At 43.2% G+C, this 21,341-nt stretch overlaps 1 protein-coding gene across 1 annotated transcript in view; it reads right to left on the bottom strand.

Moving 5' to 3' along the window:
• Positions 1–21,341, bottom strand: part of LOC115124438 (contactin-5-like) — a 653,850-nt gene that overhangs the window by 147,106 nt on the left and 485,403 nt on the right. The window contains 1 exon segment of the mRNA XM_065024146.1: positions 14,098–14,242. Coding sequence (XP_064880218.1) covers positions 14,098–14,242 — 145 coding nt within the window.

Raw genomic sequence — 21,341 nt, 5'->3', positions numbered from 1 at the left:
AGCAGAGCTTTATAGTAGGTGATTAGAATGACTAACATACTCATGGGAAAAAAAGATCCCGGACGAGCCCCCAATTTGTTATGTTCCGAAGCAAGAAACCAAAAAATGGGGGAACAGAAGGGGGAACTAACAAATCAGTAAAAACAACCAAAACCAAACAGGTTCAAGGAGCGGTTCTGAAAGATACTCATGGAGGTGTCCACTGAAAGTTGATTATCAACAACAACTGGGACCTAAAAGACACCCACCATGGGCTGGGACCTAAAAGACACCCACCATGGGCTGGGACCTAAAAGACACCCACCATGGGCTGGGACCTAAAAGACACCCACCATGAGCTGGCACCTAAAAGACACCCACCATGGGCTGGGACCTAAAAGACACCCACCATGAGCTGGGACCTAAAAGACACCCACCCATGGGCTGGGACCTAAAAGACACCCACCATGAGCTGGGACCTAAAAGACACCCACCATGAGCTGGGACCTAAAATGCACCCACCAGGAGCTGGGATCTAAAAGGCACCCACCAGGAGCTGGGAACTAAAAGACACCCACCAGGAGCTGGGATCTAAAAGACACCCACCATGAGCTGAGACCTAAAAGACACCCACCATGAGCTGGGATCTAAAAGACACCCACCATGAGCTGGGATCTAAAAGACACCCACCAGGAGCTGGGAACTAAAAGACACCCACCATGAGCTCCCACTAAATTTGCCCAAGAAAAGGCAAACAAAAATCCACACAAAACTTAAAGACTGGAAGCAAACCAAAAAGTAGAGCAAAACGAAAACAGGGAATATCAGAAAAGGAATGTTTACAAAACAATCTAAATAGGGAGCTAATAACTAAAGTTTTTAACTCTCCACCATAGCACACTGGGCGGAAACACCTTCTGACTACTGAGTTGACAAGCCAGCACAGGTGTAACACATACTAATGAGGTGGCACCAATCGGTGCGAAACGTGCTAACACGCTAATGTCCAAACTCCAAATATAAAAGGAAAAAGTCAAGCCTGTAACAACTCCTACACATGCACACCATACTTGCTACAAAGTTACAGAAAGCTAAACCAACAACAACACAAACTGAAATAGGACACATTGTAATTGCAGTTCAATGAGGAAAAAACTTAGTTAGCATTGATTTGTTTTTGCTAAGTTAGCTAGTTAGCATTGATTTGTTTTTGCTAAGTTAGCGTTGATTTGTTTTTGCTAAGTTAGCATTGAGTTGTTTTTGCTAAGTTAGATAGTTAGCATTGATTTGTTTTTGCTAAGTTAGCGTTAATTTGTTTTTGCTAAGTTAGCATTGAGTTGTTTTTGCTAAGTTAGATAGTTAGCATTGATTTGTTTTTGCTAAGTTAGCATTGATTTGTTTTTGCTTAGTTAGCATTGATTTGTTTTTGCTAAGTTAGCTAGTTAGCATTGATTTGTTTTTGCTAAGTTAGCATTGATTTGTTTTTGCTAAGTTAGCATTCAGTTGTTTTTGCTAAGTTAGCATTGATTTGTTTTTGCTAAATTAGCATTGATTTGGTTTTGCTAAATTAACATTGATTTAGTTTTGCAGACACATATGTTTTGGGAGCATCTGATGAACTAACATGGTGAGTTATGAATTCCTCCGGTCCCCTACGCTGCTAAAGCTGTCAACACATTTTTAGTTTGACCAGCTGTTTTCAGCTGGTGATATGTTTTCATTTGCGTGTCATACTGGCAGGTTTGCTAGCAACAAACTATTTAGCTAGCTTCTAGCCTAGTGTTTGATATGCAATGAGATCTCTTCGTAAATGACATTCAGTGATGACGAGAAGGCCAACTGTTCTAGCTATGCCAGCCATAATAGGGGCATTATCAGCTCATTGTTCTGGATGTATCCAAATGAAAGTCAATAGAAAACAGATACTTTGCTGTTTTTCTGGCTGCAGCGGTATCTCAGTGCGAGAAGTGTCACTACAGTACCTGGTTCGAATCAGGCTACATCACATCCAGCCGTAATTGGGAGCCGCATAGGGTGGCACACAATTGACTTGCCGTCATTAGGCAAGTCAGTAAAGAACAAAGTCTAATTTACAATGACGGCCTACCCCGGCCAAACCCAGACGACGCTGGGCCAATTGTGTGCCGCCCTATGGGACTCCCAATGATAGACCCGGACCTGGGGTAGAGAGCAGATGGCTTTAGACAGTGGACCTACTGACAGACCAGGACCTGGTGTAGAGAGCAGATGGCTTTAGACTGTGGACCTACTGACAGACCAGGACCTGGTGTAGAGAGCAGATGGCTTTAGACTGTGGATCTACTGACAGACCAGGACCTGGTGTAGAGAGCAGATGACTTTAGACTGTGGATCTACTGACAGACCAGGACCTGGTGTAGAGAGCAGATGGCTTTAGACTGTGGATCTACTGACAGACCAGGACCTGGTTGTGCTTAAGTTTGATTCATAAAAGATAGTGAGCATAAAACACCTTGCTTACGCAGGTTCTAAGAAGCCCATTTGTAATTGACGCTCCTGTGATCTATAGATCTCAAATTTACTTAAAATTGACGGCACCTGAACGTGCCTTACAATCAGCGATTTCCCCTTATAGAATGATAGCACAAACGAGGGTTTAGACAGGAATTAGCCACGGTCCGAAAGACGAGATCACGGCGATGGTAGGAGGAGATTGAAGACGGGCAACGCGTATTATTCGGTGGGACTAAATAGTGGGGTTGTCAAACAAAAGCCAGAAACAGGTATCTTTGGGAGTGTGTCACCGCTGCAGTGAACGAGGCGGGACAGCAAGACAGAACTGGTGCTGACGTGAATAAGGAATGGTCTGACCTTAAACTGTAGGGGAGATAAATGGTCTGACCTTAAACTGCAAGGGAGATAAATGGTCTGACCTTAAACTGTAGGGGAGATAAATGGTCTGACCTTAAACTGTAGGGGAGATAAATGGTCTGACCTGTAAGATAAATGGTCTGTAAACTGGGGGAGATAAATGGTCTGACCTTAAACTGTAGGGGAGATAAATGGTCTGACCTTAAACTGTAGGGGAGATAAATGGTCTGACCTTAAACTGTAGGGAGATAAATGGTCTGACCTTAAACTGTAGGGGAGATAAATGGTCTGACCTTAAACTGTAGGGGAGATAAATGGTCTGACCTTAAACTGTAGGGGAGATAAATGGTCTGACCTTAAACTGTATAAATGGTCTGACCTTAAACTGTAAATGGTCTGACCTTAAACTGCAAGGGAGATAAATGGTCTGACCTTAAACTGTAGGGGAGATAAATGGTCTGACCTTAAACTGTAGGGGAGATAAATGGTCTGACCTTAAACTGTAGGGAGATAAATGGTCTGACCTTAAACTGCTGACCTTAACCTGTAGGGGAGATAAATGGTCTGACCTTAACCTGTAGGGGAGATAAATGGTCTGACCTTAACCTGTAGGGGAGATAAATGGTCTGACCTTAAACTGTAGGGGAGATAAATGGTCTGACCTTAAACTGTAGGGGAGATAAATGGTCTGACCTTAACCTGTAAGGGAGATAAATGGTCTGACCTTAACCTGTAGGGGAGATAAATGGTCTGACCTTAACCTGTAGGGGGAGATAAATGGTCTGACCTTAAACTGTTAACCTGGGGAGATAAATGGTCTGACCTTAAACTGTAGGGAGATAAATGGTCTGACCTTAAACTGTAGGGAGATAAATGGTCTGACCTTAAACTGTAGGGGAGATAAATGGTCTGACCTTAAACTGTAGGGGAGATAAATGGTCTGACCTTAACCTGTTAAATGGTCTGACCTTAAACTGTAAGGGAGATAAATGGTCTGACCTTAAACTGTAGGGGAGATAAATGGTCTGACCTTAACCTGTAGGGGAGATAAATGGTCTGACCTTAAACTGTAGGGGAGATAAATGGTCTGACCTTAACCTGTAGGGGAGATAAATGGTCTGACCTTAAACTGTAGGGGAGATAAATGGTCTGACCTTAACCTGTAGGGGAGATAAATGGTCTGACCTTAAACTTTAAATGGTCTGACCTTAAACTGTAGGGGAGATAAATGGTCTGACCTTAAACTGTAAGGGAGATAAATGGTCTGACCTTAAACTGTAGGGGAGATAAATGGTCTGACCTTAACCTGTAGGGGAGATAAATGGTCTGACCTTAAACTGTAGGGGAGATAAATGGTCTGACCTTAACCTTAAATGGTCTGACCTTAAACTGTAGGGGAGATAAATGGTCTGACCTTAACCTGTAGGGGAGATAAATGGTCTGACCTTAAACTGTAGGGGAGATAAATGGTCTGACCTTAAACTGTAGGGGAGATAAATGGTCTGACCTTAAACTGTAAGGGAGATAAATGGTCTGACCTTAAACTGTAGGGGAGATAAATGGTCTGACCTTAACCTGTAAGGGAGATAAATGGTCTGACCTTAACCTGTAAGGGAGATAAATGGTCTGACCTTAACCTGTAGGGGAGATAAATGGTCTGACCTTAACCTGTAGGGGAGATAAATGGTCTGACCTTAACCTGCAAGGCTGTCACGCCCTGGCCTCTGTGTTTTCTTTATTCTTTAGGTTATTCCTGGCCTAACCAGGGTGTGACATGGGTGATTTATTTGTCTTTTGTCTTGTCTAGGGGATTATTAGATTTATGGGGTTGTGTTCAGTGTAGTTGTCTAGGTAAGTCTATGGTTGCCTAGAGTGGTTCTCAATCAGATGCAGGTGTTTATCGTTGTCTCTGATTGGGAACCATATTTAGGCAGCCATATTCTTTGGGTATTTTGTGGGTGGTTGTCTCCTGTGTTAGTGTTTGTGCCACACGGGACTGTTTTGGGTTTTCACATTTCTTCTTTTGTATTCTGTTCATGTATAGTTTCTCTGATTAAAGAACCATGAACTTTAACCACGCTGCATATTGGTCCTCCGATCCTTCTCGCCTCTCCTCCTCGAAAGAAGAGGAGGAAATCCCTTACAAAGGCGAAATAATAGCCTTACATAACCAGCAGGAAAATCACCTACGTCAAGTCTAGACTTTCAGTAGAGATAAGATCATTCCCACGTCAAAGTAAGGTATTATAAACAACTACTTATATATGGTTTTCTGCATAAGTCAAACTTAAGATCAAAATTAATCGTAAGTCTGTTTTATAAATGAGGCCCCAGGACCGAGGCTTATTAGTTTACTGTTCTCCTTTCAGTGACCTGCCACATTAGTTATTTCATGTACGCAGATTTCAAATCCCAAAATATTTGAGCTTGCACCTCGGGAGTGTGAATGAATACTTACAAAATAATATATATTTTTTTAAATAAAAAAGCATTTTCCGGCAACCAAAAAACAAACAGATGTGACATTGGGAGAGAAGGGTCTTCTCTTGGCTTCTCTTTAATTTGCCTTGTGCTGTTTGGTGTTCATTAATCCATCACTAAGTCATCTTTCATCGAGGAGGAGAGGAGGATGAAAACAGGGAACTCTTATTAAAGGCAGAATCTTTACATCAAAAATGGAAGGAAACTTCAGCAGACTGAAGCTAGGATACATTCTTCAAATTATGAAGAAGAGAAGAAGAGAGCACACATCCGTCAAGGACAGAGAGACAGAAGGAAGGCCACATGATAGGGACCACTGGGCACTATGTAAATGAAACCTGACTGAATAAAGAGAGAAACTAAATAATAAGAATAATACATGTAGGAAATGCTCATTAACTGGACAAGGTTTTGTAGGAATTAAAATCAGGACATAATATAAAAAATATTGACAAAATGAAATTACCCCCAAAAATATTTCTTAAATAATGTTTATTAAACACCCCATATGGGTGTGTGTGTGCGATTGCGAGCGAGTGAGTAGGAGATTTTGGCTTTCAATCGAGTCTGTCTGTCTGCCACATTTGAGTCTAAAACTAACAGGATGAATGCTTTCCATTAAGGAGACAAAAGCGCTGAACATTAGCAGAAATCCATGTTAATCACAAACATTCATTAAAGGGACAATCTGTATTTCAAACAATAGCAAAGTGGACACCCGCCACTGATTTGGTAAACAGATTATGGATGAGGACGGAAAACTGTAACCACACTCAAATTCAAAGACAGAGCTATGGATGCAAAGATTGATCATCAATGAGATTAAAATGATAACCGTGTTTTAAGGCTATACAGTGTTTGTTTACAATTACATTGTTTACAAACACTGTAGCAAAACCAGCTGATATTTTGGGCTTTGATGGGGTACGACAGTTGAACTAAAGCCCATGAGGCATTTCTATGTTATATTCTTCATGAATGAAGGACTAAAAGCTGCTTAAAGCTGCAATATGTAACTTTATAGTTGGCCAAATTCACATAGAAATGTGAAACGTAGATCTGTCATTCTCATTGAAAGCCAGTCTAAGAAGCTGTAGATCTGTTCTATGTGTGCTATTTATATTCTAAGAAGTTTTTGCATCTTTGGTTTCAGTTTTGAACACAAACGTCAAACAGCTGAAAATACTATATTTTGGGTTATTGAACATATATTTCACAGTGGTTTAGATGGTACAATGATTCTCTTGCTTGTTTTGTCACATGAACTGACATTAAGGGAACTATTAGAATTTTAGCAACCAGGAACTGGCAGAGCGATTTCGGCATATTGCACCTTTAACCTCTTCAGTCGACCCTCTACTTTTTTGAACATTCTGTTAAAAATCGCGCAACATTTCAGCGCCCTGCTACTCATGCCAGGAATATAGTATATGCATTTGCTTAGTCTGTGTGGATAGAAAACACTCAGACGTTTAAAAAACTGGTTAAATCACTGCTGTGGCTTTACCAGAACGGCATTTACATCGAAAAGCACAGGAAAAACTGATCACTGAAAATGGGGAAAATATATCCATGCGCTACTTGAACCCATTGATAAACGTGAACCACAATTAATTGACTGAGGTTGCAGTACCTACAGCTTCCACAGGGTGTCTAGAGTCTTGTCATTTCCCTTCGAGTTTTTTCTTGGTCAAACACATACAGGACACCGTATCTAATCCGGTCTAGGACCGGATATTTTCGTTGAGTTTCTAGCCGGACATTTTTCCAGACGGACAGCTAATGATCTTTACATCGCCTCCTGATGAATTTTATCGCTTATTAACGTTTACTAATACCTAAAGTTGCATTACAAACGTATTTCGAAGTGTTTTGTGAAAGTTTATCGTCGACTTTTTGAATTTTAAAAAATGACGTTACGTTTTGAAACGATGTTTTTTTCGTTTATCACACAGTCTACATATAACGATATCTAGGCTTTATATGGACCGATTTAATCGAAATAAAGACCCAAATAGTGTTGGGACATCTAGGAGTGCCAACAAAGAAGATGGTGAAAGGTAATGAATGTTTTCTATTTTATTGTGCGGTTTGTGTAACGCCGAAATGCTAATTATTTTTTTTTGTCCCCTGTGGGTATTTTGGGGTGTTGCATGCTATCAGATAATAGCTTCTCATGCTTTCGCCGAAAAGCATTTTAAAAATCTGACTTGTTGCCTGGATTCACAACGAGTGTAGCTTTAATTCGATACCCTGCATGTGTATTTTAATAAACTTTTGAGTTTTAACTAATACTATTAGCATTTAGCGTAGTGCATTTGCATTTCCAGAGCTCTAGTTGGGACGCAAGCGTCCTGAGTAGAAGCAACAGGTTAAAAGTCCAAAAATAGATGTAGCAATCGCACATTGTCCCTTAAAATCAGCACAGCTGTCAATGATACATGCAGATGGATGGAGCTGCTTCGATTCCACCCCTGCTCTGTCCAGAATGTAACTTCTCTCCCTCCATGGCTTCACAGCAGTCTTTCTTGCCCATAGCTAATGTCAGAGAAAGACCTGTGAGAATGTTACCCTGAACAAGACATGGGGATGCCTCCGTCTTCTGTTTATCTCAGTTTAGCTGAGAATCATCAACATGTACTTTAAGGTGTTAATGCGAAGCATTACGGTCATTCATCCTCAGTATCAGAGGATGTCTGTATATTCAGAAATCAGACAAGGGGAACAGAAAACATTTAGTCAGTTTCCCCCCCCAAAAAACGAATTCTACATTCAGATATGTAGGTATACCTTCATATGCCTGACCATAATCTTTCTTTGGGTTGAGCTTATTGACATATACTGAGGCAAGTACCAAGCAGTTAGTATTATATTATACTGTAGATACTACTTGAATTTCTATCAATGAAATGATTTGGCCAATGGTCAATTACCCACATCCCTTTGTGATCTCTGATCGCTAAACAGCCCGAATCTGCTCTTGATATCTATGACAAAACAAATTGAAAAAATAAGAGTTGTGAACGTTTCACATATTACTTTATCACATCGTAACCTATATAATTCCTCACCATTTTCACCAACATGGGCACTGAACCCTCCCCAAGGGGGGAACAAGAACCCGATCTGGGTGAGAAATCAGCAAATTGTATCACAAATAGCATTGAAAATTGGCTTTAATGATGATGCATTGTATTGATGAACTGTTTCAACTATTAATTTGTGTATGTCCCTAATCTATTCAAATAAAACAATTTGAAAATGAATGTAGGTGACTGAACGTGGTAACTCATTAAATAACCTTTTGAAAGCAGCATGAATGATGAGATGGAATGATAGTGTTTCGTCCTTCTAATTACTGATCTGATTCTGCCATCGTGATCAGATTAGTCAAAGCAATGAGGTGGGAGCCTGGAAATCCCCAAATCACCATTATAATAAAGCATTGCACGAATCTATAATTGGGTCTTTTATAAAACGTTATGCATTCCTACGTCATTTTACATGACTGGAGACATTAGCCAATACTTTTTAATACCACCGAATGACTGGAATGACAGGCTATTCTGATACTGACCAAAGATAATGGTTTTAGCTATGTTGATACATAAAGAGTAATGATATTTTTAAACATTGTAGAAATTGTAAAAAGTCTATTAATTAAGAAAATATGTGAAATTACTTGAAAATGGCGAAGAGTCAATACAGGACAAAGATTGAATCGTATGACACCAGCTCCGACACTCGTTGGATGTGGCAGGGCTTGCAAACTATTACACACTGCAAAGGGAAGCCCATCCGAGAGCTGCCCAGTGACACGAGCCTAGCAGACGAGCTAAATTACTTCTATGCTCGCTTTGAGGCAAGTAACGCTGAGACATGCATGAGAGCATCAGCTGACATGTGACCTACTGGTTGTGTGTACTGACATGTGACCTACTGGTTGTGTGTACTGACATGTGACCTACTGGTTGTGTGTACTGACATGTGATCTACTGGTTGTGTGTACTGACATGTGACCTACTGGTTGTGTGTGTGTACTGACATGTGACCTACTGGTTGTGTGTACTGACATGTGACCTACTGGTTGTATGTAGTGACATGTGACCTACTGGTTGTGTGTACTGACATGTGACCTACTGGTTGTGTGTACTGACATGTGACCTACTGGTTGTATGTACTGACATGTGACCTACTGGTTGTGTGTAGTGACATGTGACCTACTGGTTGTGTGTACTGACATGTGACCTACTGGTTGTGTGTATGTACTGACATGTGACCTACTGGTTGTGTGTACTGACATGTGACCTACTGGTTGTGTGTATGTAATGACATGTGACCTACTGGTTGTGTGTATGTACTGACATGTGACCTACTGGTTGTGTGTACTGACATGTGACCTACTGGTTGTGTGTATGTACTGACATGTGACCTACTGGTTGTGTGTATGTATTGACATGAGACCTACTGGTTGTGTGTATGTACTGACATGTGACCTACTGGTTGTGTGTATGTACTGACATGTAGTGTACAGGATTTTGTCTGTAATGTATTTTCTGTTATTTGACCACCAGTAAGACTAGCTGTCCACATTGGCGTCGGCTAATGGGGATCCTAACAAATAGAATCACATCAAAATGTTCCATGAGCCGAAATAAAAGATCCCAAAAATGTTCCATACACACAAAAATATTATTTATCACAAAATTTGCTCACAAATGTGATTACATCCCTGTTAGTGAACATTTCTCCTTTGCCAAGATAATCCATCCACCTGACAGGTGTGGCGTATCAAGAAGCTGATTAAAAAGCTTATTGATTTGATGGGGACAATAAAAGGCCACTCTAAAATGTGCAGTTTTGTCACACAACACACTGCCACAGATGTCGCAAGTTTTTAGGGAGCGCGCAATTGGCATGCTGACCGCAGAAATGTTCACCAGAGAATCAAATGTTAATTTCTCTACCATAAACTGCTTCCAACGTCGTTTTAGAGAACTTGGAAGTACGTCCAAACGACCTCACAACCGCAGATCACGGGATGACGTGTAGGACAGTGTGTTCCAGTTCCTGCCAATATCCAGCAACTTCGCACAGCCATTGAAGAGGAGTGGGACAACATTCCACAGACCACAATCAACAGCCTGATCAACTCAATGCAAAATGTGTTGCTCTGCATGAGACAAATGGTACCAGCTACTGATTGGTTTTCTGATCCTACCTCTCAACATCCTGGTCCCTCTTCCACTACCTCTCAACATCCTGGTCACTCTTCCACTACCTCTCAACATCCTGGTCCCTCTTCCACTACCTCTCAACATCCTGGTCACTCTTCCACTACCTCTCAACATCCTGGTCCCTCTTCCACTACCTCTCAACATCCTGGTCCCTCTTCCACTATCTCTCCATATCCTGGTCCCTCTTCCACTACCTCTCAACATCCTGGTCCCTCTTCCACTACCTCTCAACATCCTGGTCCGTCTTCCACTACCTCTCAACATCCTGGTCCCTCTTCCACTACCTCTCAACATCCTGGTCCCTCTTCCACTACCTCTCAACATCCTGGTCCAACATCCTGGTCCCTCTTCCACTACCTCTCAACATCCTGGTCCCTCTTCCACTACCTCTCAACATCCTGGTCCCTCTTCCACTACCTCTCAACATCCTGGTCCCTCTTCCACTACCTCTCAACATCCTGGTCAACCTCTCAACATCCTGGTCCCTCTTCCACTACCTCTCAACATCCTGGTCCCTCTTCCACTACCTCTCAACATCCTGGTCCCTCTTCCACTACCTCTCAACATCCTGGTCCCTCTTCCACTAACTCTCAACATCCTGGTCCCTCTTCCACTACTACCTCTCAACATCCTGGTCCCTCTTCCACTACCTCTCAACATCCTGGTCCCTCTTCCACTACCTCTCAACATCCTGGTCCCTCTTCCAACATCCTGACCTCTCAACATCCTGGTCCCTCTTCCACTACCTCTCAACATCCTGGTCCCTCTTCCACTACCTCTCAACATCCTGGTCCCTCTTCTATCACTCTCCATCTGGTCCCTCTTCCACTACCTCTCAACATCCTGGTCCCTCTTCCACTACCTGCTCAACACTGGCTGATCATTTCTCAGCTCCTGGTCCCTCTTCCACTGATCTCAACATCCTGGTCCCTCTTCCACTACCTCTCAACATCCTGGTCCGTCTTCCAACCTCTCAACATCCCCCTCTTCCACTACCTCTCAACATCCTGGTCCCACTTCCACACACTCAACACTTTTCAACATAAAACATGATGCATTTCCACACCAACATCCTGGTCCCTCTTCCACTACCTCTCAACATCCTGGTCCCTCTTCCACGACCTCTCAACATCCTGGTCCCTCTTCCACGACCTCTCAACATACTGGTCCCTCTATCACTATCTCAACATCCTGGTCCCTGTTCAACATCCTGATCCTCTCTGGGAACAGAAGGTCCCTCTTCCACGACCTCTCAACATACTGGTCCCTCTATCACTATCTCTCAATGCTCAACACTGGCTGATCATTTCAGCTGCTGTCACTCACAGTGATTGATGTCCCACAACCCCGCTGCTCAACCCCCATCCCAAGCACACACGCACACACACACACACACACTTTTCATAAAAGATGATGCATTAAACAGCAAGAGAAAACTCATTTGAAATTGCACAGTATAAGGTTGTCAGGATCCCTCTCTGGGAAGGAGAAGAAAGGAGACAACCTATCTGATTGGTTGACATTTCACTTCAGCGGCTGTATTGAGATGGACGTGGTAAACAAGACATGTGACCACGTTCCTCCCCATAATAGAACAGAAGAGTTCACCTCTACAAACGATCCTGGGACTACAGAAACATCTACCCCTTTATACCACGTTATCTCCTATCCTGGGACTACAGAAACATCTACCCCTTTATACCACGTTATCTCCTATCCTGGGACTACAGAAACATCTACCCCTTTATACCACGTTATCTCCTATCCTGGGACTACAGAAACATCTACCCCTTTATACCATGTTATCTCCTATCCTGGGACTACAGAAACATCTACCCCTTTATACCACGTTATCTCCTATCCTGGGACTACAGAAACATCTACCCCTTTATACCACGTTATCTCCTATCCTGGGACTACAGAAACATCTACCCCTTTATACCATGTTATCTCCTATCCTGGGACTACAGAAACATCTACCCCTTTATACCATGTTATCTCCTATCCTGGGACTACAGAAACATCTACCCCTTTATACCATGTTATCTCCTATCCTGGGACTACAGAAACATCTACCCCTTTATACCATGTTATCTCCTATCCTGGGACTACAGAAACATCTACCCCTTTATACCATGTTATCTCCTATCCTGGGACTACAGAAACATCTACCCCTTTATACCATGTTATCTCCTATCCTGGGACTACAGAAACATCTACCCCTTTATACCACGTTATCTCCTATCCTGGGACTACAGCTAGAAACATCTACCCCTTTATACCACGTTATCTCCTATCCTGGGACTACAGAAACATCTACCCCTTTATACCACGTTATCTCCTATCCTGGGACTACAGAAATGTTCCAACACAGCCAGCATACTGATCTATGAATCACACCTTCCAACACAGCCTGTATACTAATCTATCAATCACACGTTCCAATAGAGCCTGGAAACTGATCTATGAATCACACCTTCCAAAACAGCCTGGGTACTAATCTAATAATCACATTTAAATACAGCCTGGACACTAATCTATCAATCACATTTAAATACAGCCTGGACACACCACTCCAACGTGAGGGTGTATGTGGGGAGGTTAGGATAAACCACTCCAACGTGAGGGTGTATGTGGGGAGGTTAGGATAAACCACTCCAACGTGAGGGTGTATGTGGGGAGGTTGGGATAAACCACTCCAACGTGAGGGTGTATGTGGGGAGGTTAGGATAAACCACTCCAACATGAGGGTGTATGTGGGGAGGTTAGCATAAACCACACCAACGTGAGGGTGTATGTGGGGAGGTTTGGATAAACCACTCCAACGTGAGGGTGTATGTGGGGAGGTTGGGATAAACCACTCCACCGTGAGGGTGTATGTGGGGAGGTTAGGATAAACCACTCCAACGTGAGGGTGTATGTGGGGAGGTTGGGATAAACCACTCCAACGTGAGGGTGTATGTGGGGAGGTTGGGATAAACCACTCCAACGTGAGGGTGTATGTGGGGAGGTTGGGATAAACCACTCCAACGTGAGGGTGTATGTGGGGAGGTTGGGATAAACCACACCAACGTGAGGGTGTATGTGGGGAGGTTAGGATAAACCACACCAACGTGAGGGTGTATGTGGGGAGGTTGGGATAAACCACACCAACGTGAGGGTGTATGTGGGGAGGTTGGGATAAACCACACCAATGTGAGGGTGTATGTGGGGAGGTTGGGATAAACCACACCAACGTGAGGGTGTATGTGGGGAGGTTGGGATAAACCACTCCAATGTGAGGGTATATGTGGGGAGGTTGGGATAAACCACTCCAACATGAGGAGGTTGGGATGAAGCACGACACACATATTTTTTGAACCATTGTGTACAATTGTGGAAGAAAATAGTTTTAGGGGCATTTTCCCAGAAACAGTCTAAGTGCTGGACTGAAAAGCTCAACGGAGATAAATATGTTTAGTCCAGTTCTGGGCTTAATCTGTGTGTGCTAGAAAGCACAGTCACAGTATGTTCCTAAACATTGCCAAATCTTTTCAGATTCCATCCATACCTTCTGCTGGGCTGAATGCGTCTGTCTCCTCTCCTCCATGTTACTCTGGGCTTGGGAGATGCTCGGGGTTTACATCCCAACAACATGTCTTTCCCCAGCGTGGCGATCAGACGGACAGGGTTCGGGCTGAAGACTGGGGGCGACGCTGTGGAACAGATACAAAACATTTGATTTCACCTTTATGTCTCCCTTGAGGTTAGAATCCACTTTTACGAAAGGAACCTGGATACGGTTCAACAGGTCACAGTACTATAACAGGTCACAGTACTATAACAGGTCACAGTACTATAACAGGTCACAGTACTACAACAGGTCACAGTACTATAACAGGTCACAGTACTATAACAGGTCACAGTACTATAACAGGTCACAGTACTACAACAGGTCACAGTACTACAACAGGTCACAGTACTACAACAGGGCACAGTACTATAACAGGTCACAGTACTACAACAGGTCACAGTACTATAACAGGGCACAGTACTATAACATGTCACAGTACTATAACAGGTCACAGTACTATAACAGGTCACAGTACTATAACAGGTCACAGTACTATAACAGGTCACAGTACTACAACAGGTCACAGTACTACAACAGGGCACAGTACACAGTACTACTATACAGGTCACAGTACTATAACAGGTCACAGTACTACAACAGGTCACAGTACTATAACAGGTCACAGTACTACAACAGGTCACAGTACTACAACAGGTCACAGTACTACAACAGGTCACAGTACTACAACAGGTCACAGTACTACAACAGGTCACAGTACTACAACAGGGTACACAGGTCACTACAAACAGGTCACAGTACTACAACAGGTCACAGTACTACAACAGGGCACAGTACTACAACAGGGTACTACAGGGCACAGTACTACAACAGGTCACAGTACTACAACAGGGCACAGTACTATAACAGGTCACAGTACTACAACAGGGCACAGTACTACAACAGGTCACAGTACTACAACAACAGTACTATAACAGGTCACAGTACTACAACAGGTCACAGTACTATAACAGGTCACAGTACTACAACAGGTCACAGTACTACAACAGGTCACAGTACTATAACAGGTCACAGTACTACAACAGGTCACAGTACTATAACAGGTCACAGTACTACAACAGGTCACAGTACTATAACAGGTCACAGTACTACAACAGGTCACAGTACTATAACAGGTCACAGTACTACAACAGGTCACAGTACTACAACAGGTCACAGTACTACAACAGGTCACAGTACTACAACAGGTCACAGTACTACAACAGGGCACAGTACTACAACAGGTCACAGTACTACAACAGGGCACAGTACTATAACAGGTCACAGTACTACAACAGGTCACAGTACTACAACAGGGCACAGTACTACAACAGGTCACAGTACTACAACAGGTCACAGTACTACAACAGGTCACAGTACTACAACAGGTCACAGTACTATAACAGGTCACAGTACTACAACAGGGCACAGTACTACAACAGGTCACAGTACTACAACAGGGCACAGTACTACAACAGGTCACAGTACTACAACAGGTCACAGTACTACAACACAGGTCACAGTACTACAACAGGTCACAGTACTACAACAGGTCACAGTACTACAACAGGTCACAGTACTACAACAGGGCACAGTACTACAACAGGTCACAGTACTACAACAGGGCACAGTACTACAACAGGTCACAGTACTACAACAGGTCACAGTACTACAAGAGGTCACAGTACTGTAACAGGGCACAGTACTACAACAGGTCACAGTACTACAACAGGGCACAGTACTATAACAGGTCACAGTACTACAACAGGGCACAGTACTATAACAGGTCACAGTACTACAACAGGTCACAGTACTACAACAGGTCACAGTACTACAACAGGTCACAGTACTACAACAGGTCACAGTACTACAACAGGTCACAGTACTACAACAGGTCACAGTACTACAACAGGTCACAGTACTACAACAGGTCACAGTACTACAACAGGTCACAGTACTACAACAGGTCACAGTACTACAACAGGGCACAGTACTATAACAGGGCACAGTACTATAACAGGTCACAGTACTACAACAGGTCACAGTACTACAACAGGTCACAGTACTAGGTCACAGTACTGTAACAGGTCACAGTACTGTAACAGGTCACAGTACTGTAACAGGTCACAGTACTTCAACAGGTCACAGTACTACAACAGGTCACAGTACTACAACAGGGCACAGTACTATAACATGTCACAGTACTATAACAGGTCACAGTACTATAACAGGTCACAGTACTATAACAGGTCACAGTACTACAACAGGTCACAGTACTACAACAGGGCACAGTACTACAACAGGTCACAGTACTACAACAGGTCACAGTACTACAACAGGGCACAGTACTACAACAGGTCACAGTACTGTAACAGGTCACAGTACTGTAACAGGTCACAGTACTGTAACAGGTCACAGTACTATAACAGGTCACAGTACTTCAACAGGTCACAGTACTACAACAGGTCACAGTACTATAACAGGGCACAGTACTATAACATGTCACAGTACTATAACAGGTCACAGTACTATAACAGGTCACAGTACAGTACAGGTCACAGTACTACAACAGGTCACAGTACTACAACAGGTCACAGTACTACAACAGGTCACAACAGGGCACAGTACTACAACAGTACTACTAACAGGTCACAGTACTATAACAGGTCACAGTACTATAACAGGTCACAGTACTACAACAGGTCACAGTACTACAACAGGTCACAGTACTACAACAGGTCACAGTACTACAACAGGTCACAGTACTACAACAGGTCACAGTACTACAACAGGGCACAGTACTATAACAGGTCACAGTACTACAACAGGTCACAGTACTACAACAGGTCACAGTACTACAACAGGTCACAGTACTACAACAGGTCACAGTACTACAACAGGTCACAGTACTACAACAGGTCACAGTACTACAACAGGTCACAGTACTACAACAGGGCACAGTACTACAACAGGTCACAGTACTACAACAGGGCACAGTACTATAACAGGTCACAGTACTACAACAGGGCACAGTACTACAACAGGTCACAGTACTACAACAGGTCACAGTACTACAACAGGTCACAGTACTACAACAGGTCACAGTACTACAACAGGGCACAGTACTACAACAGGTCACAGTACTACAACAGGGCACAGTACTACAACAGGTCACAGTACTACAACAGGTCACAGTACTACAACAGGTCACAGTACTACAACAGGGCACAGTACTACAACAGGTCACAGTACTACAACAGGTCACAGTACTACAACAGGGCAGTACTATAACAGGTCACAGTACTACAACAGGGCACAGTACTATAACAGGTCACAGTACTACAACAGGGCACAGTACTACAACAGGTCACAGTACTACAACAGGTCACAGTACTACAACAGGTCACAGTACTACAACAGGTCACAGTACTACAACAGGTCACAGTACTACAACAGGTCACAGTACTACAACAGGTCACAGTACTACAACAGGTCACAGTACTACAACAGGTCACAGTACTACAACAGGTCACAGTACTACAACAGGGCAACAGGTCAGTACTACAACAGGGCACAGTACTACAACAGGTCACAGTACTATAACAGGTCACAGTACTACAACAGGTCACAGTACTACAACAGGTCACAGTACTGTAACAGGTCACAGTACTGTAACAGGTCACAGTACTGTAACAGGTCACAGTACTTCAACAGGTCACAGTACTACAACAGGTCACAGTACTACAACAGGGCACAGTACTATAACATGTCACAGTACTATAACAGGTCACAGTACTATAACAGGTCACAGTACTATAACAGGTCACAGTACTACAACAGGTCACAGTACTACAACAGGTCAAGTACTAGGTCACAGTACTACAACAGGTCACAGTACTACAACAGGTCACAGTACTACAACAGGGCACAGTACTACAACAGGTCACAGTACTGTAACAGGTCACAGTACTATAACAGGTCACAGTACTATAACAGGTCACAGTACTATAACAGGTCACAGTACTACAACAGGTCACAGTACTACAACAGGTCACAGTACTATAAGGTCAGGGCACAGTACTATAACAGGTCACAGTACTATAACAGGTCACAGTACTATAACAGGTCACAGTACTATACTAACAGGTCACAGTACTACAACAGGTCACAGTACTACAACAGGTCACAGTACTACAACAGGTCACAGTACTACAACAGGTCACAGTACTACAACAGGTCACAGTACTACAACAGGGCACAGTACTACAACAGGTCACAGTACTATAACAGGTCACAGTACTACAATGGGCACAGTACTACAACAGGGCACAGTACTACAACAGGTCACAGTACTACAACAGGGCACAGTACTATAACAGGTCAGAGTACTACAACAGGGCACAGTACTACAACAGGTCACAGTACTATAACAGGTCACAGTACTATAACAGGTCACAGTACTACAACAGGTCACAGTACTACAACAGGTCACAGTACTACAACAGGTCACAGTACTATAACAGGTCACAGTACTTCAACAGGTCACAGTACTACAACAGGTCACAGTACTATAACAGGGCACAGTACTATAACATGTCACAGTACTATAACAGGTCACAGTACTATAACAGGTCACAGTACTATAACAGGTCACAGTACTACAACAGGTCACAGTACTACAACAGGTCACAGTACTACAACAGGTCACAGTACTACAACAGGTCACAGTACTACAACAGGTCACAGTACTACAACAGGTCACAGTACTACAACAGGGCACAGTACTACAACAGGTCACAGTACTATAACAGGTCACAGTACTACAATGGGCACAGTACTACAACAGGGCACAGTACTACAACAGGTCACAGTACTACAACAGGGCACAGTACTATAACAGGTCACAGTACTACAACAGGGCACAGTACTACAACAGGTCACAGTACTACAACAGGTCACAGTACTACAACAGGTCACAGTACTATAACAGGTCACAGTACTACAACAGGTCACAGTACTACAACAGGGCACAGTACTACAACAGGTCACAGTACTATAACAGGTCACAGTACTACAACAGGTCACAGTACTATAACAGGTCACAGTACTACAACAGGTCACAGTACTATAACAGGTCACAGTACTATAACAGGTCACAGTACTACAACAGGTCACAGTACTACAACAGGTCACAGTACTAAAACAGGTCACAGTACTACAACAGGGCACAGTACTACAACAGGTCACAGTACTACAACAGGTCACAGTACTACAACAGGGCACAGTACTACAACAGGTCACAGTACTACAACAGGTCACAGTACTACAACAGGGCACAGTACTATAACAGGTCACAGTACTACAACAGGGCACAGTACTACAACAGGTCACAGTACTACAACAGGTCACAGTACTACAACAGGGCACAGTACTACAACAGGTCACAGTACTACAACAGGTCACAGTACTACAACAGGTCACAGTACTACAACAGGGCACAGTACTATAACAGGTCACAGTACTACAACAGGGCACAGTACTACAACAGGGCACAGTACTACAACAGGTCACAGTACTACAACAGGGCACAATACTATAACATGTCACAGTACTGTAACAGGGCACAGTACTACAACAGGTCACAGTACTACAACAGGGCACAGTACTATAACAGGTCACAGTACTACAACAGGGCACAGTACTATAACAGGTCACAGTACTACAACAGGGCACAGTACTACAACAGGTCACAGTACTACAACAGGTCACAGTACTACAACAGGTCACAGTACTGTAACAGGGCACAGTACTACAACAGGTCACAGTACTACAACAGGTCACAGTACTACAACAGGTCACAGTACTACAACAGGTCACAGTACTACAACAGGTCACAGTACTACAACAGGTCACAGTACTACAACAGGTCACAGTACTACAACAGGGCACAGTACTACAACAGGGCACAGTACTACAACAGGTCACAGTACTACAACAGGGCACAGTACTATAACAGGTCACAGTACTACAACAGGGCACAGTACTACAACAGGTCACAGTACTACAACAGGTCACAGTACTACAACAGGTCACAGTACTACAACAGGTCACAGTACTATAACAGGTCACAGTACTATAACAGGTCACAGTACTACAACAGGGCACAGTACTACAACAGGGCACAGTACTACAACAGGTCACAGTACTACAACAGGGCACAGTACTACAACAGGTCACAGTACTACAACAGGTCACAGTACTACAACAGGTCACAGTACTACAACAGGTCACAGTACTACAACAGGTCACAGTACTACAACAGGGCACAGTACTATAACAGGTCACAGTACTACAACAGTACTACAACAGGTCACAGTACTACAACAGGTCACAGTACTACAACAGGTCACAGTACTACAACAGGTCACAGTACTACAAGAGGTCACAGTACTGTAACAGGGCACAGTACTACAACAGGTCACAGTACTACAACAGGGCACAGTACTACAACAGGTCACAGTACTACAACAGGGCACAGTACTATAACAGGTCACAGTACTACAACAGGGCACAGTACTACAACAGGTCACAGTACTACCAACAGGTCACAGTACTACAACAGGTCACAGTACTACAACAGGTCACAGTACTACAACAGGTCACAGTACTACAACAGGTCACAGTACTACAACAGGTCACAGTACTACAACAGGGCACAGTACTATAACAGGGCACAGTACTATAACAGGGCACAGTACTACAACAGGTCACAGTACTACAACAGGTCACAGTACTGTAACAGGTCACAGTACTGTAACAGGTCACAGTACTGTAACAGGTCACAGTACTATAACAGGTCACAGTACTTCAACAGGTCACAGTACTACAACAGGTCACAGTACTATAACAGGGCACAGTACTATAACATGTCACAGTACTATAACAGGTCACAGTACTATAACAGGTCACAGTACTATAACAGGTCACAGTACTATAACAGGTCACAGTACTACAACAGGTCACAGTACTACAACAGGGCACAGTACTACAACAGGTCACAGTACTATAACAGGTCACAGTACTACAACAGGTCACAGTACTATAACAGGTCACAGTACTACAACAGGTCACAGTACTATAACAGGTCACAGTACTACAACAGGTCACAGTACTACAACAGGTCA

This window comes from Oncorhynchus nerka, linkage group LG11 (assembly GCF_034236695.1).
Source record: "Oncorhynchus nerka isolate Pitt River linkage group LG11, Oner_Uvic_2.0, whole genome shotgun sequence".
NCBI lineage: Eukaryota > Metazoa > Chordata > Actinopteri > Salmoniformes > Salmonidae > Oncorhynchus > Oncorhynchus nerka.
The sequence above is the reverse complement of the archived record's forward strand: the minus strand, read 5'-3'. Positions and strand labels throughout refer to the sequence as shown.